This window comes from Pelodiscus sinensis, chromosome 18, assembly GCF_049634645.1.
Source record: "Pelodiscus sinensis isolate JC-2024 chromosome 18, ASM4963464v1, whole genome shotgun sequence".
Classification (NCBI taxonomy): domain Eukaryota; kingdom Metazoa; phylum Chordata; order Testudines; family Trionychidae; genus Pelodiscus; species Pelodiscus sinensis.
Genome location: NC_134728.1, coordinates 34,393,910 through 34,420,606, shown reverse-complemented (window position 1 = coordinate 34,420,606; position 26,697 = coordinate 34,393,910). Strand labels below are relative to the sequence as shown.

Genomic DNA, 26,697 nt, shown 5'->3' with positions numbered 1-26,697 from the left:
CAATGACTGGCCAACAGAAAAGAGACAGGAGTTACGGTGGTCAGTTCCAATTCTTGCAGTCATCCCTCATGGCGAATCGTGTTCCCTTGTTGACTGAAGAAACAGGGTGATGGTACAGACAGGAACCTGATACTGACTCAGCTCCACCTCCCACCATCTTGGGAGCAGTTAATGGTTCTGTCACCTCTCTTCTTTCCACATAGGTTTTCTGGACTCACGTGTCAGTAACCGAGGTAACATTCTTAAGATAATTTACACGGGGTAGGCAGAGAACTACACAGCCAAATCTACCTGCTCAGCCTTCAAACCAGTTGCTTCAACCTCAAATACAGCAACTCCGAGAGCTCCCTGGCTGGTGGTCCAGTAGATCACTTCACTAACACGGAGTAACTGAGCTACAGGAACACGCCCAACCATTCTGTTCAGCTAAGAGAGGCGTTTGTATGGTAAATGACCTGCCTGCATCTGTGTCACCCTACTGGACAGAGCTACAATTATGGACTCAGAGAAGTAAACAAAAGATAGACTCTCTGGCATCAGTTTATCAGGCAGGAGCAGAAACCAAACTGACCATAAGTTAAATGTCTTTAAATCTAATACAAATAGACAATTGATGACACTAGCCAAGAATGAAAATTAATTGATATTTAATACAGTGCAAACCATAGCTTCTTAATTAAAATAGATGTGTGCATGTATCTGAATGGGTTATCAGTTATCACAAATAGCAATGAACACTGCACTGCTATGTAGAAAAAAATGTACAGCTGGATTTTAAGTGCAACTCTCCCATATTTTCAAGGTAGTGTTTATCAATTTCAAATCCATTTCACTAATTAAAAATGGGAACCATGAGTAGGTCAGTGCAGTGATAGAACGGTGATCACAAAGTCAATGAAAATAAATACAGATTGCAAAGAACTAAAAACCTAACGCATTCTTACACCTAAACATGAAGAGCCAAAGATGGCTTAGGACTTTTCCTTTTTAAATGCCTTACAAGACTTCTAGACGCACGTTCAACTGACTGAAAGTGACAGGCTGCATTTCAGACCATTCCGATTAAATACGCCCCAAACCCTAGAAGATGAAAATACAGCAGTGGCATTAGCATAGTCTGGAAGCTGAATGTTGGATTTTGCAAATATATTTTATTTTACAGAAATTCAACATTATCAACTGCAGGCAGCTCTCCCTGACCCCGTTACCTTGCGCAGACCATGCTATGCAGAGTGCAGCAATGCAGCGCCCACTGCTTTGGTTAAAATGAAAGAGATAAAGACATTTTGCTTAATGTTTTCTCCCCAACACACTACACATGCACCTATAACAGGTGGCCAAAGTCCATTTTGTTTTTCCAGCCTGTGGCTACATGTTTCCAGCCCAAGCTTCCAACTCTTTCATGTCATCATCATCTTCTTCTTCCTTCTTCTTGGCTGTAGCACAAAGAGAGTGTTAAGAATTAGCAGCAGATACTTTGATACGCCCCACAATGTCCTGCTGACCCTGGACAGGGAGCTCTGGACTGCACAAGGCACTGGGTCCCATAGAAAAACAAATATGCCACCCGTGGTTTTCAGTTACAAGATGCATGCCCAGGGTGGGGGGGGTAGAACTCCACCCCAGCCGCATTGGGCGGGAAGTGAGGGGGCGCTTCAGCCCAGCTGTTCTGGAGCAGCCTCCCCCCCCCTCCACCTGCCCTCATTTAAGCAATTAACCGATTAAAAAGGATTTTATCTTCCTACTATTTCCAGGACCTCCCCAGCCATGAGGAAACAGACACCGATGTGGTGACTGGACGGGAACCGCCGTACCTTCAAAATAAATACACTAGAACCTGTGCACTGTGTCCAAGGCGTTGCGGTACTATGGCAAGGCAGGGCCTGCAGAGCAGGTCCAGGGAGATCACCACATCCTGGACATCAGCACAAGCAAAGAGGTTTCATGTCCGCTGCATGTCATTAGCTAGGGTGTGTGCTCTAGATCCAGGATGAGGAGCGGTTGTTTGGAACACTTATTTAGTAGCTTTGAACCAAACCCGCGTACATTTAACACTTCTCCCCATTCCAGCCCACGCCGGCCTGGGGAGAAGTGGGAGATGGAAGCAGAGAAACGACAATTCTACCTTCGCAGGGCAGCACAGAGAACACTGGCTTTTCCCTCTCCCTCCCTTCACTGTCTCCTACGAGGTGTTCTACCCTGACACCGAATGGCCAACGAGTTCAGCCGGGCTGAGAGGGGAAGGCCCACCCACTAATAATGAGAGCTGCTCTTAGGCCTTCCCACGGGCTCAGAGCGAGCAACGGCTGTCACAGAAGTGTCCTGTAGGTCTGATGGGGCACTGGGAAGTGCAGTCTGCGGAAGACAGTTAGCAATGTGGTCTGAGTCAGGGCTCAGCAGGGATACGCAGAGAGACAAAAAGGCCCTTATGAAAACCCATCTCCACTAGCTGGTTTTTGGGTGTGGGATCACAATAAGCCTCTGCCAGAGCTTGGCTCCTCTTTCTACCTCGTATACACCACTCTGCAGTAGCATCTTCAGCTCCAGGGGTGCAACCATGGTTGCTGAACAGCAGGCAGAGAGGACGAGAACCCCCAGGGCTAGACCCAAAGGCAGAACATACGAAAAACTCCACCATAACACAATTAGGCTTGTGTGGAAATTTTCTGCGCACCAATAATGCACCTGTGCCACCAGGATCTGTCCTTAGGATTTGCCTCCCGACCAGCTTTTGCACTAAGGTTTTGCCCAAGACTCAGTTTGATGTTGTCTCATTTGAGCGTCACCCTTGCAAGACCACAAGAGACCCCAGGCACCTTTGGTAGACAAGAGCCAGCAGTATTCCCCCAAAACGGGAGGCTACCAAACAGACAGTTTTACTGTGCAGGACCACAGCATCCCAGCACAGAGGTGACAGCACTGAGACCCACTTGCAGGACTAAATTCCAAGGACCATTTCTCACTCGAGTGTCCCTTGATTTTATTGATGTGCTTGGTTTTGTCAGGGTTGCTTCCCATTACATCAACTATCATTAGAGCAAGCCTGCATCTCCTCCTCCTCCATCTCCCTTCTGTGCTGAACCCTGTCTTTAAGACAATATAGTATAAACTGAATTGCAGAAATACATGCTAACTGCTTCTGTTACTGCTACTAATGTTAATAGATCTAATAAAGGCAAGAGGATCCCTTGAGAACACATCGCCCGATTCATGAAGCATTTCCATATTAACTCTGCAAGTTGCTAGTAGCTTGAAAATTCAAAATTCAGCTTCTCATTAAGAGCTGCTGATTTGATGAATGCACATGCTAATGAGCCAAGGTAACTTTGGCAAAGGCAGACAAGTACCTGGTTTTGATGGTATTGATATTGTGGGCACATTTGGTAGTGGTACTGTCTCAGGACCACTGATCTCCAGCAGGTTTTTGTCTAATTCTTCCTGTTCTAGTACCTCCAATTCTGCCATCAGTTCATCCTAGTATCGTAAAGAGAAAAAGAAGAATGCAGATCACACTTGCCACCAAGTAGCACAAAACACAGAAAGTGTGTCACATCTAGGTGCATTATTACAGGAGACAGCCTAAATGACACCACCACATGACCCCCTCAAACTGTGAGGGCAGACCCTGAATCTTAAACTGATCTAAATGTATGGACACACTTTCCAACGTGAACAGAATTAGCTGATCCGAAAGTCCCCAAAACCTTGGAGGTCCGACATCCCATTGGTTTTGTAGCTGCCACGCACACACCTTTTTCTGAGGGGAAAGAGATGAATTGCTAGGATCAGTTTTGCATCCTAGGACTTGCACTGTGTCTGAATGCACGCAGCACACCGATCACTAAGAGACGGGTTTTAATTTAAAACAGAGCAAATCTTGAGCTGTCTGTTCTGCTGTATCCTTACCTCATCAAAGTCTTCCCCAAATCCTACAGGTTTTGAAATAGCTGTTGAAATTTCATCTGCCAGCTCCTGCTGTTCTGCAATATCCTGCATCAATTCGTCTACTTTGTCGATATCCCTGCAAAGAGACGTGTACAACAGGTGAGGCCATTAACCTGGCTTACTGCTACGGACTGCATTTGCCGATTCAGTGGCAATGCAAATGCCACTCCAGGATGGCATTTCAGGGGCATGTGATCTCACATATCCAGCCACCACTGAGCTCCTTCTCTCAACTGCTCCATCTCGAGCAATCTCCATTCCCTACTCCCGGCCAACGAATTGCCGCCACTCAACATCTTGCCATTTTTATCCCCTGCAGGACAACAATGATGATTCCTCTAAAGCACAAGCCATTTCTGCTGTGCAGCCTCAGCAGGAGGCAGTGCTCGCTCCCAGCAGATTACCTCCCTAAGGATTCTGTTTGCATCTCAAACTTTTCGCTTTGGCAGAAATTTAGTGCTGGAAGAGGGACAGAGAGCCCTGGAAGGCAACAGCCTTCCATTTACCCTCAGGACAGATAAACATGGCAAGATGGACTGATCCCCAGAATCATCTCTCACAGGTGGCCAAGCAGTCAGTGGCTGGCAACTGCTTTGGGATACTACTACAGATCTAGATCAGCCAGGGTGATGGGCAGGGTGAAAGACTCAGGGTATGTCTACACTACAGCACTAATTTGAACTAACGCATCCAGACTAAAAAACTAGTTCGAATTAGCGTTTTGCTAATTCGAACTAGCATGTCCACACAGAGTGGACCCTGAACCGGGGTTAAGAATGGCCGGAAGCAGTGCCGGCAGGGCATCAGAGGAGGACTTAGAGCGTGGAGCTGCTGCCTCAGGCTAGCCAAGGGCTGTGCTTAAAGGGACCCGACCCCCACCCCAGACAGACAGTTCTCAGGGGTGTCGCGCTTGCAAAGCAGTCCTGGCTTGGAGTGCCCTGAGTGCCCACACTGGGCACATCACAGCACTCGGCCATCAGACCGGCTGCACTTGCCGCAGGCTGCCATCTGGGGAGAGGGTGCAATTGGGGGGCTGCAGGAGAGCTTCCACCCCCAGAAGCCCGCAGAGCCAGCCCAGTCCTCCCCATTGGGGGCTCGTACCCCATTCCTCCCTCACCTCCTTCCACTTACCCTTCCCTAGTCCCCCTTCCTGATGTACAAAATAAAGAAAACATGTGCTCAAAAATAGAATCTCTCTTTATTGAACAAAACTTGGGGAGACTGGGAAAAGAAGGTGAGAGAGGGTGGGAGAGGGGAGGGCAACTACAATGATCAGAGGTTTGGAACAGGTCCCATATGAAGAGAGGCTAAAGAGACTGGGACTTCTCAGCTTAGAAAAGAGGAGACAGAGGGGGGATAGGATAGAGGTCTATAAAAGCATGAGTGGGGTGGAGAGGGTGCATCAAGAAAAGTTCTTCATTAGTTCCCATAAAGAAGGACTAGAGGACACCAAAGGAAAGGAATGGGTAGCAGGCTTCAAACTAGTAACAGAAAGTTCTTCTTCACAAAGCAAAGAGTCAACCTGTGGAACTCCTTGCTGCAGGAGGCTGTGAAGGCTAGAACTGGAACAGAGTTTAAAGAGAAGTGAGATCAAGTCATGGAGGTTGGGTCCATGGAGTGGTATTAGCCAGGGGGTAGGAGTGGTGTCCCTGCCCAAAGTTTGTGGAAGGCTGGAGAGGGATGGAACGAGACAAATGGCTTGGTCACTGTCTTCAGTCCATCCCCTCCAGGGTCCCTAGGGTAGGCCGCTGTCGGCAGACAGGCTACTGGGCTAGATGGACCTTTGGTCTGACCCAGTACGGCCATTGTAAGCTCAGGGCTCAGGGTCAGGGGTCTCAGTGGACCACCTTGATTCTCTTGCACACCTGCTCCTGGGTGGCCAGGCTGGCAGCTCTCCTGCCCTAGACGGCCACTTTCCTGTGCCTAGTGCGGAGGTCGTGGATGAGGTCCACGATGTCCGCACTAGACCAGGTGGGTGCCCGCCTCTTGCGGTCCCGGGCAAGCTCCCGGGAGCCGCCAGCCTGGTCCTGGGAAGAGGGGGACGGCTGGGGGGGCATCGGGTGGCTGGCTCGAGCCGTGCCAGGTGCAGGGTCTGCTGGCTGGGTGCTGGCACCGTAGCCAGCCCGTGCCCCTTTAAGGGGTCCGGGGCCGGGAGGGGGGCAATAGAGTTTCCTTGGTGTTGGCCAGAATGGCCACCAGGGAAAGCTGGGGAGGGCTAGCCTCCCACTAGTTCGAATTAAGGGGCTACACACCCCTTAATTCGAACTAGTAAGTTCGAACTAGGCTTAGTCCTTGTAGAATGAGGTTTACCTAGTTCGAACTAAATGCTCCGCTAGTTCGAATTAAGTTCGAACTAGCGGAGCGCTTGTGTAGCGCCTATCAAAGTTAATTCAAACTAACGTCCGTTAGTTCGAATTAACTTTGTAGTGTAGACAGACCCTCAGTTATCCTGTTAAGGCCTCAAGATCCAGTTACCAGTTTGTTTTTAACTTAATTCTCACTAGCTCAGATCTATTTGCTTTAGTCAAGGTTGGAATGGAAAAAATGCCTTCATGGGACACAAAATCATCATCATTAGCGTCAACTCCACAGTGCACTAAAGGTAAGTTATGGGGGAGCTGAGTTTTGCACTGGAAGCAGCGATTCAAGCTCTTATGTATGAAAAATGCAAGCTGTGCTCTCCAAAGTTCTACTGCTTACTCAGAGCGCAGAATGACTTTAAAAACGTAGAAGCAAATCCACTAATCAAAAATGGATCCTGTAAGAAACCTGGCACCTGTTCTGTCGGTTTTGTCCCCAACGTCCTTAACAGAATAATGCAGACTTTTCCAACTTTCCATATATTTAACTCACTGAACTCTTGTGCACAGGTTATCTTGAAAGGGTTTTCTTGTTTGGTTTTTAGGATTGTCATTCTCCACACCTCTCCTCTCAAACCCCCTTTAGTCTTCATTTTCAAGTTTGTCCAGGGTAGAAACTCAATACACTTCAGAGAATTCCACAGAGACCTGCCATCTTCCAAAATAGCCACTTTTCGCCACTGTTCTCAACAGGACTGAAGCAAGACTGCCCCATAGCAACAACAGCCATTGCATCTATTCACCTACTCCTCAGTGTTCTTCTCCACCTCCTGATAGCTGTCCTGACTGACCTTTCCTAAGGCTGTTGACCCTCACTCCACCTGGGGGCAATGAAATACAGTGGCATTTGGAAAGAGGACATGGTAACTGAGGACACTCGTCTCATTGTCATTTCAAAACATTGGGGATGCCAGCCATTTTGGAAGAGTACAATTCTTCATGAGATTCTCTGGAGAATATTTTACGCACCAGCTTCTAACTGAAAGTGCTTCTGTTGTGAAAAACAGTGAAATATTTTAAAAGTGAGTTACCCATTGCACCAAAGTTACTGAAAAGGGGGGTGGTATGCATGCAGGAAATTGTAGGGGTAGAGAAGAGAAATCTGAGGTACATGTGACATCACAAGGCAAAAAAACCTCAACAATTTCAGGCCTTAAAACCCCCCTAATTTAATCTTGAACCACAAACACTAAAATTCCCTAGTCACATGGACTCACCACATGGCTGAGTTAAAATAATTTATGTCCCTAACTAAGTATTCCTATCTCTGAACAAGTCTAGATTTTTCAATTTAACCTTAGGTTCAGAGTTGCCTGGGTTTACAAATACTTGCTCTGTATTAATTACAACATCTGTGATTTAAGTTTACGCTTAGTTACTGATATGGAATCTCAGCCATAACTCCATCTCAATGTCATTTTTGTCTGTAATTTATATTGAGCATAAGAAAAAAAGGAAAAGACTATGCATCCCTTTTAAAGGGGCACCGGAGCAGCTTACGAACGGGGCTCTCTCGCCCCAGAGATCGCAGGTAGCAATCCGCTACCTCGACCTTCGGGGCGAGAAAGCCCTGTTCGTAAGTGCGGATCCGACATAAGTCGGATCCGCGTAAGTCGGGGACTGCCTGTATTCTAATTTAAACTTTTTTTAAAAAAGCTTCGCTGCTCTGTAACCCGTGCAAAACTGCAGTTGCTTCATGCTGAGATGATGCAGATCATTTTAACAGATTGCATGGGACCCGGTTCTTTATTCTCTTTCTATAATTTCTGGTTTGATTTTGATTGAGTGGACACTCATTCATGGATACAATATGAAATTTCTTACATGTTGTCGTGAGCAGCTTTCATAGCTTTAGCAGCCAAGCCCATATTCTTCAGCACTTCCGTATTGGTGTTGGCATTTTCAAGGGCTTCCCTCTGGAACTCAATTGTTGATAACGTGCCATCTATCTGTGCAAGCTGCTTCTCATACCTCTTCTTGCGTTTTAGAGCCTGAAGAGCAGCTAGATGAAACAAAACAAAATAGGACGTATATGACCTGCGTCCAAAACAGCCATTCAAAAGAGTACAAAATTTCACTCACAACAGGAACAATTAAACTAGAAGAACCAGAAAGTAGGAGCAATAGTTTGTGAGTCCCTGCCTAAACAAACGTAATGGTAGCCAAACTTCTGATGCCCACTTCATGTCAACATACAGATTATAAATCAGCAACTACAACACTGGCAGTCTAAATGCTCAGCCTGGATGATACTACAGAGCACTATGTTTTATAGCAAACACCATGTCTCAAAACATACACATGCCTATTTCAAAAAAATAACATTTTTCTATGGCAGCAGGTCCTAGAGAGTCCCCAGGAACGCTAGGGAAACAGGATGTGAACTGGCAAGAGGCCAGGAGAGCCCATGGAAACAGGAGACATGAATTAAGCTAGGAAGCCAGGCATGGAGAACCCTGGGTATGTCTACACTACCCCCCTAGTTCGAACTAGGGTGGTTAATGAAGTCATTCGAAGTTGCAAATGAAGCCCGGGCGCCGCCATTTTTAAATCCCTGTTAGCCTAATTTGAACTACCTACTGCGTGCTACGTGTAGCCGCGGGCATGGAGTCCGCACTAACGGGGATTTAAAAATGGCAGCGCCCGGCAAGATGCAAATGAAGCCCAGGATATTTAAATCCCGGGCTTCATTTGCAACTTCGAATGACTACATTAACCACCCTAGTTCGAACTAGGGGGCTAGTGTAGACATACCCCCAGTGACATCTATGCCTCGGGAAGGACTAAATCTTGGAACTACAGATGTGTGAGTAGAATGTTTAGTCAAATGTGTTATTTCAGCCTTGGCCTTTCCTAGACGTAGAGCTGGAACTGAGTTGTGGGGGAGAGTCCCTTCCTCACCCTAAAATTATAGGTTTCCTGAAGAGAGACAGGCCCCCTTCCCACCAACTCTAGAATAACAGCTTCAACTAACTCAAGTGGCTGCAACACAGGTGACAGGGCTGATCTCCTTGAAGCTGACTGTACTTTGGTAGGCCACATACGTGCTGTGCATCCCGTCTTCATGGGTAAAAGGAGAGCTATCCAATTGTGCTCAGTTGAAAACACACACCTTTCAAAACCATCAAGACAAGGCTCCTGGGGGACTGCACACACCACAGTCCCTTGGTCTTATAACCATAACCGAGAGAGCCTGAGACTATTTTATCGTTACTGTGTACCACATTACAGAACAGAAAACTAGGTAAAGTTACAACTGAAGCTGCCAAGCACAAGTCAAAAATACCATTGATCACAACCACTGAAACAATCTAAACAGTCTGAAAGCCAAACCAAGTCACATCATCCACTTTGATTCCACCCTTGCACAATTCGTGCACATACTGCTAAAACAAATATTTCTGTGACCTGCTCCCCCTCAACTTAGGTCCCTAGTCTAGGTCCAATCTCAATTCCATTGACAAGAGGAATAGATTTGCCATGAAAGGGAGTGCCAAACTTTCACAAAAGTGACTGGACTTCCAGAAAATAAAAGCATCCAGCATTTGTTGTGCTGGTGGTTCCTGCTTTGTGCCATGTCATACAATTATGTGCAATCCCTTAAACAAGTATTGGGCAATAACCAGACTAAATACAATATAATATGGGAATGATGAAGTTCTGTTGCTCAAAAGGAACTACCAGCTTCTGGATAGGTGATGTCAGCAGACAGAAACTGGACGAAGAGTGGCAGGATATTCAGAACTGTTGTATAAACACAAGTCCAGTACTACAGGTGAAGTGCAGTACAGGCAGTACTTTTTTACAAGGGCAGAACTTAGACTATAGAGGCTGAACATTGAGAATGTGTCTTTTATGGTGTGTGGCGATGAACTTGGCATTGGTGTCCTAACCAGAATTCAGTAACCGTTGCTTTCTACAGGTTGGACCTTCCTGGTCTGGCACCCTCGGGGCCTAACCAGTCCCAAACCAGGGAGTTTGCTGGACTGGGGAGGTCAAAGCCAGCCCCTTTGCTGCTGACCACTGGACTCTTCCCCAACCGCCAACCCTACGCCCAAGCTCCCCTACTGGCTGCGGAACAGATTCCTGATCCCAGCAGGGCCACTGGCCCCACTCCCACCAGACTTCCAGCTTTTGGGGCTCTCTTCCTACTCGACCACGGATGTTGCCAGACCAGAGAGTTTAGAGAGGTTCAACCTGTATCTCCAGTGCATTGTTTTCTATTTTCTTCTCTCCTCTTCTTCCCACCCAAAGGCTGTCCACTCCGTGTATTTCACTTCAATTGCAGTTGCTAATCTCAAATCATTTCAAATGTTTTTGGTTTAGAATTTCTTTTTTTTAAACTCTGGTTGAGTATGTCAGGCTCCTATTCCTTCACGTGAAAAGTTCTGTGCATGACCTCACTTAAATTCTCTCCAACTGTTGGCTCTCCAGTCTGTGGTGCCCTGATCCGGGACAATCCATGCCCCAGCATTAGCCCCACTTTCCCATGTTATCCCCTGAACATTTTTTCCAAGAGCAGGAATATTCTGATAACCAGTTGTGATCATGACTTTGATTTTACATCTCACTACTCAAGTTTTCCACACTTCTTTCCATTTTGCCTGCTGCAGGATGAGGAACATAAAAACGGCCAGACTGGGTCAGACCAAAGGTCCATCTCGCCCAGTGTCCAGTCTGCCCAGTGGCCAATGCCAGATGCCCCAGAGGGAACAGAACAGGGAATCAGCAAGTTATTCCTCCCCATCATCTATTTCCAGCCTCTGACAAACAGAGCCTAGGGACACCATTCCTCCCCATTCTGGCTAATAAGTATTGATGGATCTAACCTCCATGAATCTATCTAGACCTTTTTTGAACCCCGTTAAAGTCCCAGTCTACGCAACATCCTCTGGCAAGGAGTTCCACAGGCCAACTGTGCGCTGCATGAGGAAAAAATTATTTTGGTTATTTTAAACTTGCTACCTATTAATTTCATTTGGTGACCCCTAGTTCTTATGTTATGCTATATGAAAATGGTGCAAAAGACACCTATATACACGTGCCACACTTTTCAACACTTGGACATTTCAGGATAATACTTACCCAGTCAATGTCTAAATACAAAATAAATTTTTGAAATGAAAAAAAACTTTATATAATTGCATTTTATTGCACCTGGCATTAAAAAAATGTACTAAAAGAGCCAACAAGACAGTGGAATGTCTTTAAATCAGAGGATTTCACCTTCCTATAGATTACAGAGGTTAATTAATAGCAACTACATTTCCACAACTATGCTCTACTCCAACTTAGAACTGTTACCATTTACAACTGGAATCTTATTAAACAGAAAAGATTGTGAGACTGACAGGCTAATTTGGGTCATTTCACATTCCTTTTGTCCTGTGAGCTCTTTTAATTCATTTTTCCCCCACGATAGTACGTATTTCACATTCAGGATTTTTCTTTTTTGCATATCTGCTCTGCCTTTTCATGGCTTTGTTTTCACAAATAAAATCAAGTCACAGAAGTCAAACTATGAATACAAGTGAAAAGAACATTCTGTCCTACACAAGAATATCCCCATCAGATCTCTCAGGTTAGAACATTACAACTTCCAATCAGATACTTATTTATTTGGGTACCGAACCAAAACTCAGATGGAATTAAAATATCCTTTTTAACTCTAATCTGAAACTAACTTTTTACTTTTGACCTTTAACATACATAACAATCATGAAGATACAAGTGAGCCACTAACTTTTGTAACTGAAAAACGTGCTCTCCTAGGATGTTCATGGGCTGCTTTAATAGACCAGACTCAGTGGCAGCCATAACAAACTCAAGTTTAATTCCCAGACACAACAGAGTTCTGCAGTCAAATGCAATAGTACATGCTGCAGATCCACTCAGAACAGGGATGTTACAGTTTAACCCATTAACTGGTTACCAGATAAGCTGATGCTTATGGGTTAAACTCTGCCTGGATCCTGGATCCAGGATCACAGCTGGCAGCCCTGCTCTTGGGGAAGCTTCACTGTGGGCTCTGCAGTATAAAGCTGATTTTTAAAAATCTTAGCGGTTACACATTTACCTTTTTAACTGACTTTTTACATCCCTGATTCAGAAGCTTGTATACTGTGAATAGGAAAACCTGACTTAGCCAAACAATTAGCCTCATTTGCTGCCTATCACTTCTAACTCATGTCACAGTAACTGCACAGAGTTACAGGATATTAATACCAAGAAAGGAGACTATTTGTTAAATGAGTAAAAACTGGGTATAATCAGAAGCAATTAGAAAGAAGTCTGCAGATGAGAAAAAAAGTTTGTAACACGTCTATAGACCTTAACGTTAGGAGAGTTTTCTAAGGGAACTAATAGAAAAAGGCCTTTCTCTTGTGTGTGGTAAAACTAGATTTTCTAAAATACTAAAATGTTAACTGGTCTTTTCTGCTTCAAACTTCTAATTCTATGATTCACTCCCCACCAGTGACCATCCTCTACCTAACCAAAAAAGTGTTCCTCTTGTCCATTTTTAATACAGACTTCTAATCCGCAGCCCCCTTATGGTTCTATGAACTACCACTGATCATAAACAACTCAAGTTCTCCTACACGTCATGCCAGAGTGAGAATCCATGACATTTCAAACTCTGATCTGCCACATATTCCCAAGCCAACACTCCACTGTAAGCAAGAACGTCAAAATTAGCCCATTCAATCTCTAATACATATTTCTAGAGCCACAAAGGGAATTTAGTTGCCAACTGGATTAAGCAGCAGCTGAACGGGTTTTGCAGATCTAAGTTTTGGACTCAGGCACCAAAAATCTCATAATTCCTTGTCTTTCATTTTTAAGATGGTTCAGAAACTGCATCACTGGCAATTGTATGACTTGTAACTCTCTGAAATAATAGAGAAACCACACCATGAGTTTATGCATTTGTAGCCACAAGTATGTTGGTGAAACAGTGGTGACAAAGTCAATATATTTCGCCAGGGTTATCAAACGAGGGCATAGTAGATTAGCTCTCTTTTCCCAATAAAACAAAATGTCTGGTATATGGATATGATGCTAGTAGTTAGAACTGTAAATGCTAACCAATGTATCAGATATGAAAGCCAAGGATATGGGGCCAGTTAAGGTTGTTAACAGATCTTCACTTATGAATTTCCTTGATCTCAATTTTTCATTTTTTTAGAAAGCTGCTTTAGATTATTGTATTAAAATGTCAAGAAAAAAATGCTGGTCCCACAGCTACTTGTACCCCAAGGCTCAACCCTACAAATGCACCAGCAACACTCCACTACACCAATTCACCTTCAGGACTGGAACCCAATATGGCAACTAGACTAGACCGGAGATGACAGCTGTGTTAGAGGTTACCACCAAAGGATGAAAATTTAAAAGATTTTGATGATCTATGAAAGGGGAGGCTGGCGGGAGAGGAGTTTTGTTTTTTAATTTCCAAGTTTTTTCTTCAAACGTCAAGTCTTTTTTAAGGTTTATTACATCGGATAAAAGGAAGTGGTATTTATTTGGATGATTTTTTGACCAGTGTTGAAGGCCAACCAAAGTTATAGGAAGCCACACACCACCCATTCAGTTAAAAACTGCTTCTGAAAGGTTTTCAGTATACTCAGTGTACTGGTATGAGGCACTGCCATGCAGCCTCAACTGAGTTAACAAAATTTTGGGGCGGTAACAAATGAGCGTACTTGTGTTTGTGGCGGAGCAGAAAGGGGAGAAAGCTGAGATGAAATCTTTCAGATTTCCTTTACACATGACCCAAAGCAAGGCATGGTACAAAGCCAGTGTTTCCTCTTTACAGACTCTCTTTTACTTCAAGTGTGCTGAATCTATTCTAAGCTATTCCCACACAAAGTACCAAAAGTCCTTCAGGCAGAATAGCCCTAGTTCATACATGGCAGAGAGCTCCGACTTCAGTGAAAAACATTCATGTTAGGAATACAACTCTCTCTCTCTCTCATCTGAATGCCCTGTTTCACATGAGCACACCACAAAACTTCAAATCAAAAGAATAAGCTGTCATATATAAATTAAACCACGCCAGCACCAAAAACCCTAATTTCTCTCATTCTCACGTCTACCAGTGTCTTGGAAAGCTAGTCAGAAATATTTTGAAAAAATATCCTCTGGCAAATACCACACACAAAAATCTGCAGGGAATGGGAGAAAAAAAGAATACTGTTTACATGGGGAAAATTTCAGTTTAAAATGGGAAATTAGTCTTTATTACAACAATTGTTGTTGCAGCAAGCTTTTCATCTATTACATTCAGTGCTTTAGAATCACCACAATAATGCCTCCAAGGTATCTATTCAAGATGTTTTTGTCCAAGTTTACAGCTATTCTATATGAACTCAGCTACAATATTTAATTTGGAAGACTGATGAGAAGTTCTGCCATCTTTTTCTAGAGCCTATAGAACAGTCCTTGCTATCTGCATATTTTAAGATGTGAGGTGCTATTATAATACATAACGGTATTAAATTCAGTGAAGCCAAAATTTCCCCCACAAATCCACTACCATAACGTCATATAAATATTTAAATAACAGACTCCTATGAATTTTTCCTCTAGCATCTCATTATTTCACACACCCAAAATAAAGCAGAATGTTTATCCAAATATAAAAACAGCCATCTTTGTTCTTTATGAAGGCTGATATTACATTAGGCAGTTATGAGGGAGGCAGCCCTTGGGATCTGCATATTTAATTATGCCTTTGCTATTTCCAAGATAGTAATTACAGAGGCAGACAACATAACCTAATACCCAATTTTATTTCCCATGGAATTGCTTAAGCAAAAACAACTGTAACCATATTACATTTAAACAGTTATTCTCTACGCTAACCTGACAAATTTCTATATAACAAAAAATAATTGAAGCTAGACTAGCCACTAGTTCAGTTACCCAGAGAGAACACAGATTTACGTGTTCTCATCAAAGCACCAATTTCTTCCATCAGTCTCGATCTTTTAGGGGGAGAAGCTGTATATGTGGGGCTGCCAGGTGTCTGATTTTCAACTGGAACACCCAGTCAAAAGGAGATGCTGGTGGCTCCAGTCAGCCTGCTGACCAGGCTATTAAAGTCCAGTTGGTTGCCCACAAAAGAGGGCCCTGCCCAGGTCCTGGGAAGCTGCCAGCATCACTCCTAGGCAGGGGTGGCCACAAACACTGTGTTGCCCTCATCCTGAGCTCCCTCTCCGCAGCTCCCATGGGCAAGGAACTGTGGCCAATGTGAGCTGAGGGGGCAGCGCATGGAGCCACCTGGCTGTGCCTTCACCTAGGAACCAAAGGGAGATATTGCTGCTTCCAGGAGCTGCCTGAGGTCAGCGCTGCCTGGAGCCTGCACGCTAAACACTCTCCAGCACCCCAACCCTCTGACCCAGCCCTGAGCATCCTCCTGCACTCTGTGCCCCTTGGCACCAGCATGGCCCCCCTCCTATACCTCCAACCCATGCCAGTACTCACATCTAAGTGGGATCCCTCATCTCGTCCTGTACCCCCACTTGGAGCTGCCGCCCACACTCTAAACTCATCTCTGGCATCAGTCCAGAGCCTGCCCCCCCACCCCGAGCCCTCACCCTCTCCTACACACTTATCCCAGCCCAGGGAAAATAAGCGAGTGAGCGAGAGCAAAGGTCGGAGAAAGGGGGAATGGAGTGAGCAGGGCAGGGCCTCAGAAGGAGAGAGGCAGAGCAAGAAAGTTGTTTTCAGCAAATTGAAAGTGGGCAACGCTATGTATATAAGAAGCTCTTTGAGGTAGGGACCCGCTGTGTTTTCTGGGAAGTGCTTGGTACACGTGGGTTCTATAATATAGGTAATATTGACAGTTGCTTGCCAGATTTCAGTATGCAGAATAAAGACATTTTTATAGAGCGTCATGGTATATACTTGTGAGCACACAACTGCGTTAATACAGCCGCTAGCACCTGCAGACATTAATGCAAGATTAAACCGGTTTGTAAATCTAGCTGGTTTGGGAACCACATGCTGGAGCAGAGGGTGTGTCTATTAAGGACTACCCAGAGTGGTTTTGCTTCTGTGCAAAGAAAATTGATATTTGCATTTAACACAATGCTTCCGTCCCTCTGCATACAGAGGTTCTATGCACGGATGGACCCTGGGAACAGGCTTAGATAGATGCTCTAACACAAATGTGCTCAATCACATAGATAGCTCTGACAGATTTCCATATCCTCCTGCAGAAACAGACCCAGGCTGCTCTGGGCTGATAAAAGGAGACATGGCCACCAAGAGGTTTAGAACTTTGCTGTTTATACAAAAATAACAAAAATGGACTGAGGTCAAAGACTCATTCACAAGACCAGGATCTCTCTCCTCACTGAGGGTACGTCTACACTACAGCGCTAATTCGAACTAACTTAGTTAATTAGTTAATTCGAACTAAGCTAATTCGAGCTAACGCGTCTAGAACTAAAAACTAGTTTGAATTAGCGTTTTGCTAATTCGAACTAGCATGTCCACATTAAGTGGACCCTGAACAGGGCTTAAGGATGGCCGGAAGCAGTGCCGGCAGGGCATCAGAGGAGGACTTAGAGCGTGGAGATGCTGTCTCAGGCTAGCCGAAGGCTGTGCTTAAAGGGACCCGACCCCCACCCCGGACAGACAGTTCTCAGGGGTGCCGCGCTTGAAAACCAGTCCTGGCTTGGAGTGCCCACACTGGGCACATCACACCACTCGGCCATCAGACCGGCTGCACTTGCCGCAGGCTGCCATCTGGGAAGAGGGTGCAATTGGGGGGCTGCAGGAGAGCTTCCACCCCCAGAAGCCCACAGAGCCAGCCCAGTCCTCCCCATCGGGGGCTCGTGCCCCATTCCTCCCTCACCTCCTTCCACTTACCCTTCCCTAGCCCCTTTTCTTGATGTACAAAATAAAGGACAATTGTGTTCAAAAATGGAATCTGTCTTTATTGAACAAAACTGGGGGAGACTGGAAAAAGGAGGTGGGAGAGGGGAAGAGAAAGGCTGGGAGAGGGGAGGGCAACTAACATGATCAGGGGTTGGGAACAGGTCCCATATGAAGAGAGGCTAAAGAGACTGGGACTTTTCCGCTTAGAAAAGAGGAGACAGAGGGGGGACAGGATAGAGGTCTCTAAAAGCAGGAGTTGGGTGGAGAGGGTGCATACAGAAAAGTTCTTCATTAGTTCCCATAAAGAAGGACTAGAGGACACCAAAGGAAAGGAATGGGTAGCAGGCTTCAAACTAGTAACAGAAAGTTGTTCTTCACAAAGCAAAGAGTCAACCTGTGGAACTCCTTGCTGCAGGAGGCTGTGAAGGCTACAACTAGAACAGAGTTGAAAGGGAAGTGAGATCAAGTCATGGAGGTTGGGTCCATGGAGTGGTATTAGCCAGGGGGTAGGAGTGGTGTCCCTGCCCAAAGTTTGTGGAAGGCTGGAGAAGGATGGAACGAGACAAATGGCTTGGTCACTGTCTCCGGTCCATCCCCTCCAGGGTCCCTAGGGTTGGCCGCTGTCGGTAGACAGGCTACTGGGCTAGATGGACCTTTGGTCTGACCCAGGACGGCCATTGTAAGCTCAGGGCTCAGGGTCAGGGGTCTCAGTGGACCAACTTGATTTTCATGCACACCTGCTCCTGGGTGGCCAGGCTGGCAGCTCTCCTGCCCTAGACGGCCACTTTCCTGTGCCTAGTGCGGAGGTCGTGGACGAGGTCCACGATGTCTGCACTAGCCCAGGCGGGTGCCCGCCTCTTGCGGTCCCGGGCAAGCTCCCGGGAGCCGCCAGCCTGGTCCCGGGAAGAGGGAGAGGGCTGGGGGGGCATCGGGTGGCTGGCTCGATCCGTGCCAGGTGCAGGGTCTGCTGGCTGGGTGCTGGCAGGCTTGCACCTGGCACGGGCACCGTAGCCAGCCCGTGCCCCTTTAAGGGGTCCGGGGCCAGGAGGGGGGCATAGAGTTTACCTGGTGTTGGCCAGAGTGGCCACCAGGGAAACCTGGGAAGCCTTAGCCTCCCACTAGTTCGAATTAAGGGTCTACACAGCCCTTAATTCGAACTAGCTAGCTCGAACTAGGCTTAATCCTTGTAAAATGAGGTTTACCTAGTTCGAACTAAGCGCTCCGCTAGTTCGAATTAAATTCGAACTAGCGGAGCGCTAGTGTAGCGCCTATTAAAGTTAGTTCGAGCTAACGTCCGTTAGTTCGAACTAACTCTGTAGTGTAGACATACCCTGAGAGACTTAAACCAAAGAACAGCAAAAATAATCTAATGCTACATCACACAAGAATCACCATAAAGGACCATAGCAACAGTCCATCTACAACAGTACAGGTTGGACCTCTCTGGTCCAGCAGCCGTGGGACCCAGCCGGTTTCAAACAAGGGATTTTCCCAGACCAAGGAGGTCAACTCCAGTCCCTCAGATGATGGACTCCAAGCTCTCCACAGGTCCATCAGCAGACCCCGCCGGGCTCCCCACCTGGCTTCGCTGCTGCTGCACCGGGATCCTGCAGGTACCCAGACCATGGATGTTGCCGCCCCCCTTAGCCACATGTTTGTTCACCTCCTCAAAGAACTCTAGATTAATAAGTCATGATTTCCCATTACAGAAACCATATTGACTTTCCCTCAACAAATTATGTTCAATTTTTTATTCTTTACTATAGTTTCAACTAACTTTCCCGGTACCAACATTAGACGTACCGGTCTGTAATAGCCAGGATCACCTCTACAGCCCTATTTAACTATAGGCGTCATGTTAGCCATCTTTCGGTCACTAGTACAGAAGCTGATTTAAAGGTTACAAACTAGTTTGCAGAACTACTATTTCCCATTTGAGTTCTTTCAGAACAGTGCAGTTCAATAACCAACAGTTACTTCAGTCAGTAGCAGATTCTAGAGAAAAGTTTTATCGTCTCTAAAATTAATTATGCACCAACATGCTTACAAGATATTCTTAACCTTTGGCAGTTTGTGATTTGGCTTTGGACCTAACCCAGGAGGATATTGGTCCACTGTAAAGCTATCCTATATAATGGCAGATAGAATTCAACTAAATGTTTTTGTCATTCATAGTAAAATAGAAAAGAATTGGGTAAGTTCTTTGGTTCAGTAAAACTTTACAGCAGCAAGTGCCACTGGTTAATTATGCAGTTAAAAAAGCATTTGTTTTTTATCTGTTTAAAATCCGTTGCCTTTAATGTAACTGGCTGACTCCTTGCTCTTATTATGCTACACAGTCAACAGGAGCAATGACTTCCCTATGCCATTATTTTAACATGCCTGTTATCCTGTCACCTCTCCAAACTGAGAACACTAAGAGCCTGATTTTCACTCCCAAGGGCTCATCTACACTGTTCTCCCAGAGGGGAGGCAAAACCAATAAAAAGGAACTGGGGCAGAAGCAGCTAGATTTGCTCTGTCAGCTGCAATTGCTTGAAAGAACAGTAATTTTAAAAAAGGTCTTTAGCCCAAACGTCAGGCTTGTTAGTATATCACTCCTTCTTTCCTTTTCGGGGCCTTACACTGCAAGTACACTTGTTTCTTTAGTTTCCCACCTCTTGACAGAACTACAGTTTTAATAAGCATATGACTGGCTTCCCCTCCCGTCCCCTTGCAGCCACAGTGTCCTGGAGCTGGTGTGAAGTGAGACTATGAACTGCAGAGGCTCTTACTACATTTAAAATGCAGAGCCACAGCTGGGGTTAGCTCCTGGGTCCAGCACGAGCCGGGACTAAGCAGTCCCGGTTCATGCCACCCTGGGGAGCTACCCCTGCTGCACCTCCAGTTTAAATGTAGTATGAGCTGGGCTGCTGCATGCCCAGTTCCTATTACCTGCAGAGCCGCAGCGGGGATACCGAGCGCCCCTCCCCCCCCACTGACTAATTTAGGAGTTGATGGAAATTCCATTGACTACTCGATTAGCTGATTAACCGCAATTTAACATCCATAGTCAGGCCTCAAGAGTGCCGGGTCAGGGAGGTCCAGCCTGTACCACAAGACTGATAAGCATACAGTCGTACCCTCTCTGCAGCTGCCACCCCCACTCCTTCAATACAGGAACTGCCACAAGACGAGAAGATGGGAAAGGTTTCCATCAGGCTACCCTCCTCCACCATGGTTTGTAGTCTGAAGTCAATGCAACAGGCACTCCTCAGACATGCAGGTGCTTTTGAAAAATCCCACTTTAATTAGAGTTGTATTTGAAATATTTGGCCCACGTATAAGTTCACAAAAACGCTTTATTAACATAATAGAAGTCTGATATTTTGCAGCAATTTTTTTCAGTGAAAAAGAAAAGATTCTGATACAAACACAATTTGAGCCTCAGATGCTGCAAACATCTATTGCCCATTTATCTTTAAGTGGTGTTTCACTGTGCATGGAAGTTAGGGACCTGCTTTAGTGCCTGTCAACTCAGGGCCTTAGCATTTAATATTTTATTTTTTTAAGTACAGCAGTTTAAAAGGTACCTTATTAGAATTTTATGAAATGCCCTTATTGGTAGTATATTACAAGTGTTAAAGAAAACCTGGAAAACCCAAGAACATACAGGGTTCCACATACCCATAAATCCAATGTTGATATTTGAAGTGAAAATGTGTCAGGTTTGGCAACAGAAAACCTGTCTAAATTAAGTACTATGTAAAGTCTGGAATAAAATTCTGATATTTTAATACAGAAACAGACACTCTGTAAAGATGAGTACAAACGTGAATGTACAGGATACCCCCTCACCCGATCCTTCATGATTCTCTCTCTCTCCCCTTCTCTCCCTGCAGCTACATTCTTTATCACAGAAGACAGGCTGACATACTTGATACAAAAACTGAAAGACATGTGGTCCAGCAGAAACCAAAGGTATAACAGCTCTGCTCAGCAAGACTGAAGAGAAACTGAAATCCCAACCCACGCATTACTTTACTCTAGCATAACAACTTGAGCCAGTATCCTATCAGAAGCAGACATCCCATTAAAACAAAGGAAGGAAATTATATGGATATGGAAGGAAAACATTCTAGAAGCAACCTCAATAAGGGTGTATCAATTGTCATCCTTACAGAAAGAGGAATACTAAATGATTCATTTATGAAACTATTTATCCTATTTGCCTGACTCTTCTGGACAGATCCCGCTAGTTTCTATAATCCGCATAGTAAGACCCAGCACCAGAGTAACGTATACTTGAAAAACACGTGAAAATGAATAGTTTGCTATTCTATGGCTGCCTTCCACACAGATACTTAACAATCAGACAACTGAAGCCAAAGAGTACATTAATGTAGCTGTTTCAGCTCACATTTGAGCCCACACTCCTGCTGCTCACCTCACAGCCAAGAGACTGAATCATCAACAGAATCTCATTTCAAAGGCAGCAAGGACAAGTGTTAGAAATACAGTGGTGGTTCTGCTGATGTAAGCAGCCTGCTACATCAACCTAAGGGCACAGCTGAACTCATAAAGGGAGTTCAGTTGATGCAGTTAAGGTGACAATGTCTGTGTAGGGGTTGTCAATTATTGTTTCCCTCAAGATCCAGACTCTCACCCAGCTCCCCTCTCCTAATAGGCTGATTGGGCTGCCAGCTCCTCTCCTGCTTTGCTTGGGGCTGTTAGGTGGCCTTTTTCCCCAAACTGAGCACAGGATGCATAGGGCAGGCCACAGCCACCTGGCATTGCTGCTCACCCCTTCCAAATGTTCCACGTGCTCCCAGAGGAGATGAGAAGGGGAAGGAATGAGTATGGGCTGGGATCTGGGCAGCCAACAGGGTGTAAATGTGTGTGAGTACTTTTGAGCTCAGAGCCAGATGTACCGGGCGATACTTACCAGTAACTGGTTAACTGTCCAGAGCAGCCCCCACCTCCACTGCTGAGTGGGGGGTTCTGCCTGGCAGCCCCCTGTAGCAGGCCAGTTAACTGGTTAAACATATAGTTTAACCCATGAGTGGGCAATAATTTTTGATGGGGGGGCACTTCAAGATCTTGGAAAGTGGTTAAAGGCGACACTTCTCTATGGAAGGGGCGTGGGGTGCAGAAGGCATGAAGGTTGAATGCAGACAGCAGCTGGGAGTAAGGGATTGTGGCACCCTCCCAACTCCTTTTTGGGTCAGGACCCCCCCACAATTACAACACAACATGTAGCATACCTCACCCAGTGCATTCAATGCCCCCAAAACAACTATGTGGATGAAACCAGACTATCACCATGCTCTGGAAAGAATTCACACAGAAAAATAACAAAAACACCATGTCAGCTGAAGGTGACCTTAAGGATACTGGAATTTTGACTTCCTATAACACTCTGGAATCTAGTTACACACACCCCTTTTGTCCTATGACTGCAGGCCACTTCAGCTTGAATGGCCCCTCACAATGTGTGTTCACTTATTTTCAACAACGTGTTCCACCTTGCATTTAGCGATAACTCTGAGTACTTTTCCCAAAGAAGAGCTCTGCATAGCTCAGAGCTTGTCTCTCCACCAACAGAAGTTGGACCAATAAGAGATGTTGCCTTTACCTAAGACAACTGCTTTTATTAGCAGTTTAATTTCCTCTAGGAACATTTATCTGCAGTTTAAAATAGAAATATGCTAACATCTGTAAATGTATTGTTCTCCAAGAACACATAATCCCACTTAGCCAACGCCAAATTATAGCCACTTACATGCAAAGAAGTATTACAATGTACAGTGTCCCATTAGAATGTAATGTTAATCCAAAAGAAGCAACAGATATCTGCAACTGATTTTATTTAACCTGGATTTTTAAATCTGTTCTAAACTAGCAGGAACCTTTAAATGAGGCAGCTTTTGTACTTTTCAAGTTACTTAAGTTTCCTAGCTATAGGACACTGCCAGTAATTCATCCAAGCTCAAACTCTGCATTATCTTTCTTACATTCCAATAAGCTATCCTCTTACAAGGAAATGGAAGTCATTATTAAACCAGCCACGCTCACCCATCATGACATAATCATCATGTGATCAAGTGTATACTTTAGAACAACTTCCTAACATAAAACCTGCCCCTCCCTAATTGCCGTTACAGATGAAAATTTGCTAATTCAGAATAAGTTTTACACTTTCAGATTCTCCCCTCTCCCCCAAATCAGACAGAACAATGGCTAATTTATCTCCCCCTCCCTTAAACTCACATATGGGGGTCTTTTACGGCTTTATTTGTCTACTACAGCGTTATAAACTCCTAGTTACACAGCTATTAAAACAAGTCGCAAAGTGATCAATACCTATTCAAGGACATACATGGTGTCTTCTATCCCAGAATCTCTCCTCACAAGTGTAAAGTTTCACAATGTTCTCTTTAGGTCCTATCCCCATTTTTAAGACAGAAGCAAAAAGGAGAAGTTACTTGATCAGGATCATTCAACAAAAGAAAGTCAGAACCAGGACTAGAACCAAGGTCTGACAACCAGTCCCACAGCAAAACCAATAGATCATGCTGCCTATAATGTGTTTTACACCTACACTGTCCAAAAGGAACACTTACACTTTGAAAATGACAACTTTAGAGAACAGCAATCAGTGGTAGGCAACCATCCCCTGAGAGATTAGCAGAGCACCAACTGCTAGCAGCATGTGATACTACTGATGGTGTACATCTGCACATGCCTTGGTGTACAAAACGTATTCAGAACATGGATGGAAAAAATAGAGGGAACACTAGAGGTTATTCTCATTGCACAAAAGCGGAAGACAATTTTGTTTCATTCATTTCACCACAGGATAATGTTTGCAGAATCAAGTGCTGGGAGAGCCACTGCTTGCTGATACCTTGTGTCAGCAACAGGTCCTCTGTCAGAGTATAAGCCTAAATATTGGCCTAATATTGATGCACATATGGAATGCTAATTAAAATGTACTGAATGCAGAAAGTGCTGTCTGGCCCACGAAAGCTCATCACCTAATAAACTATCTTGTTAGTCTTTACAGTGCTACATAGTTCTGTCTTTTGTTTCTGCTGCAAACAATGTATAACTAACTTACACTGTACAGAGACTGGATCCAGAGAACTCAAGTTAGACTGTGGTATGTTTTGCTCTGTCTCCGGCCACTGATGATAGGGAAAACAACCAATATAAATGCAACTTAAACTGCAGCTTCACAACACTAAGCTAGGAACCTAGCCTTACAAGTCAAATACCTCAAATGGCTGCCCTGTCAGGTAAGTTACAGGAGCACTTCAACACCAATAGCTTGTGGAACCTAATCCTAGAACACACAAGCAAGCTAGATTATTCAAGGGTCCAAGATTCAAGTTAAAACTAAGTAAGAAAGCAACAAAGCTACTCTGGACTCCTTCCCTCCCCAATACAGATCCAAACACACTCCCACAGGCGCCCAGGGCTGTGGCACTGAGGAAGCAGAGGGCTGAGCCTTGGCCAGAAGGAAGGGCCGTTCTGGGCAGGGTGTCAAGCCATGCCTGGGACCTCGGGACCCAAGCGCCTCACCAGCCCAGCCCATCCCGCTCCACAGCCCGTCCTCACGGCCTGGGTGCTGAAGGAGAGCAGAGCACAGCCAAGGGTCGGGGCTGAAGGCCCAGAGCGGGGCTCGAAAGGAGAGGCAGAGAGAGCAGCCAGCCCGCCCCACGGCTCCACCCCGCTGCGCGGCGGGCCAACATCAGTCCCCCCCCGCGGACCCCCCCCCGCCCGGCCCCTCACCTCGCGGATCGGCCCCCCCCCCCCGCCCGGCCCCTCACCTCGCGGATCGGCCCCCCCCCCCGCCCGGCCCCTCACCTCGCGGATCGGCCCCCCCCCCCCCCGCCCGGCCCCTCACCTCGCGGATCGGCCCCCCCCCCCCCCGCCCGGCCCCTCACCTCGCGGATCGGCCCCCCCCGCCCGGCCCCTCACCTCGCGGATCGCCCCCCCCCGCCCGGCCCCTCACCCCACCCCGCGGATCGCCCCCCTCACCCCGCTTGTTCTTGGTGCCGTGCTTGCGGGCCGCCACCAGCTCCTGCTCGATCTTCTTCTCCAGGAACTCCTGCTTCTTGCTGAGCATCTCCTCGGTGTCGCGCAGCCGCTGGATGGCCTCCTGCGGGGACGGGCCCTTGCCGGCGCCCTTGCCGCCCGCCCCGAACAGCTTGCCCAGCATCCCCGCCATGGCCGGGCCGACACCTCGCTCGAGCCGCGCCTGACTCACCGCCGCGCCCGTCACCCCGCACCACGGCAACGGCGGCGCCCCGCCCCGCCACGTCGCCCCGCCCCGCCCCAGCCGAGCGGTGCATGCTGGGAGCGGTAGTCCTCCCGCCTGCAGGCAGCGGTGCATGCTGGGAGCGGTAGTCCCCCCCCTCGGCTCCCGCCTGCAGGCAGCGGTGCATGCTGGGAGTTAAAGTCTCCGGCTCAGCTTAGCCGAGAGAGCCGAGTTTCACCCACCATGACATCATCGTCACGTGATGAACCCGCCGTAGAAACCTCGTGACGTCAGCGGCAGAGTCATAGCGACCGTCACGGGACAGACGCTTTCGCCCCGGCCCTGGCCCGGCGGAGCCCCCCGTGGGCCGTAGGGTGGCCCGTGGCTGGGGGTCGGCAGCGGGCCAAGGGGGCTGGGACTTGCACAGCTGGGGGGGGCAGAGGGGTCTATTCAGACCAGACACCGGGCTGTGTCCGAACTGGCACTCCAGGAGAATGAGGCAGGGGCAGACTTGGCCTTGCCCCACTTCCTGGCCGGTGCATCCCTGCCAGGGCTGTCCCCTCACCACACACTGAACACGTCTCTGGAAGTTCTCCTCGTTTTTCACACCTGCTTTAGGTGGGGAAGGGGCAGGCAATTCTTCATAAACAAAAGTTTGTTTTCATTCTGATATTGCCATAGAAACAGCAAACATGCAAGAGTGAGACCACCTACATCTGTGCTGTTGGACAGCACAAGGGATTGGGGCTAAGTTAATACCATGGGAAACTTCCTAGAAATATGGCAGTGCTACAAAAAGTGGTCCAGGAAGATCTTTGTGAGTTACTATTGAATTAATTCCCAAAGATGGTGTTAGGGAACGTTGGTAGTAGAGGAGGGGACCATCCTTCACCTGTGACATAACACTGATACCCTGAGTATAATCATTTTTCAAGAGGGGGACTAACACCAGTTTTGTGATTTAATTTCAATTTTTCTGGGTCCTTCAACTCCCCTAACATTCATTATACATAGTACTATCAGTGCTTTACCTAAATTATATTATACTGCTAAACAGCGGCCATGTTCCACACTAGAGGCAGCTGCATTTCAATGACAGATGACACAATTCTTATGCAGAATTGACATTGCACTTTGTTTAGTGTCTTTGGGACAAAAGGCACACTATAAATAATATTTGCATCTGCCAGTGCTTACACACAATACAGTCATTAATCAGATCCTCGCCCTAGGCCTGTGAGGTAAGTATTGGCTCCATTTTGC

General features: G+C 46.3%; 1 protein-coding gene across 1 annotated transcript; it reads right to left on the bottom strand.

The window, feature by feature from the left end:
- Positions 1-630: 630 nt before the first annotated feature.
- On the bottom strand, positions 631-25,487 carry CHMP4B (charged multivesicular body protein 4B). Its single transcript, XM_075901516.1, has 5 exons — positions 25,215-25,487; positions 8,130-8,307; positions 3,907-4,021; positions 3,348-3,474; positions 631-1,436 (listed from the first exon to the last, which is right to left on the bottom strand). The coding sequence occupies exons 1-5, from the start codon at positions 25,402-25,404 to the stop codon at positions 1,369-1,371; spliced, it is 678 nt and encodes a 225-aa protein (XP_075757631.1). The 5' UTR covers positions 25,405-25,487; the 3' UTR covers positions 631-1,368.
- Between the last annotated feature and the right edge of the window lie 1,210 nt (positions 25,488-26,697).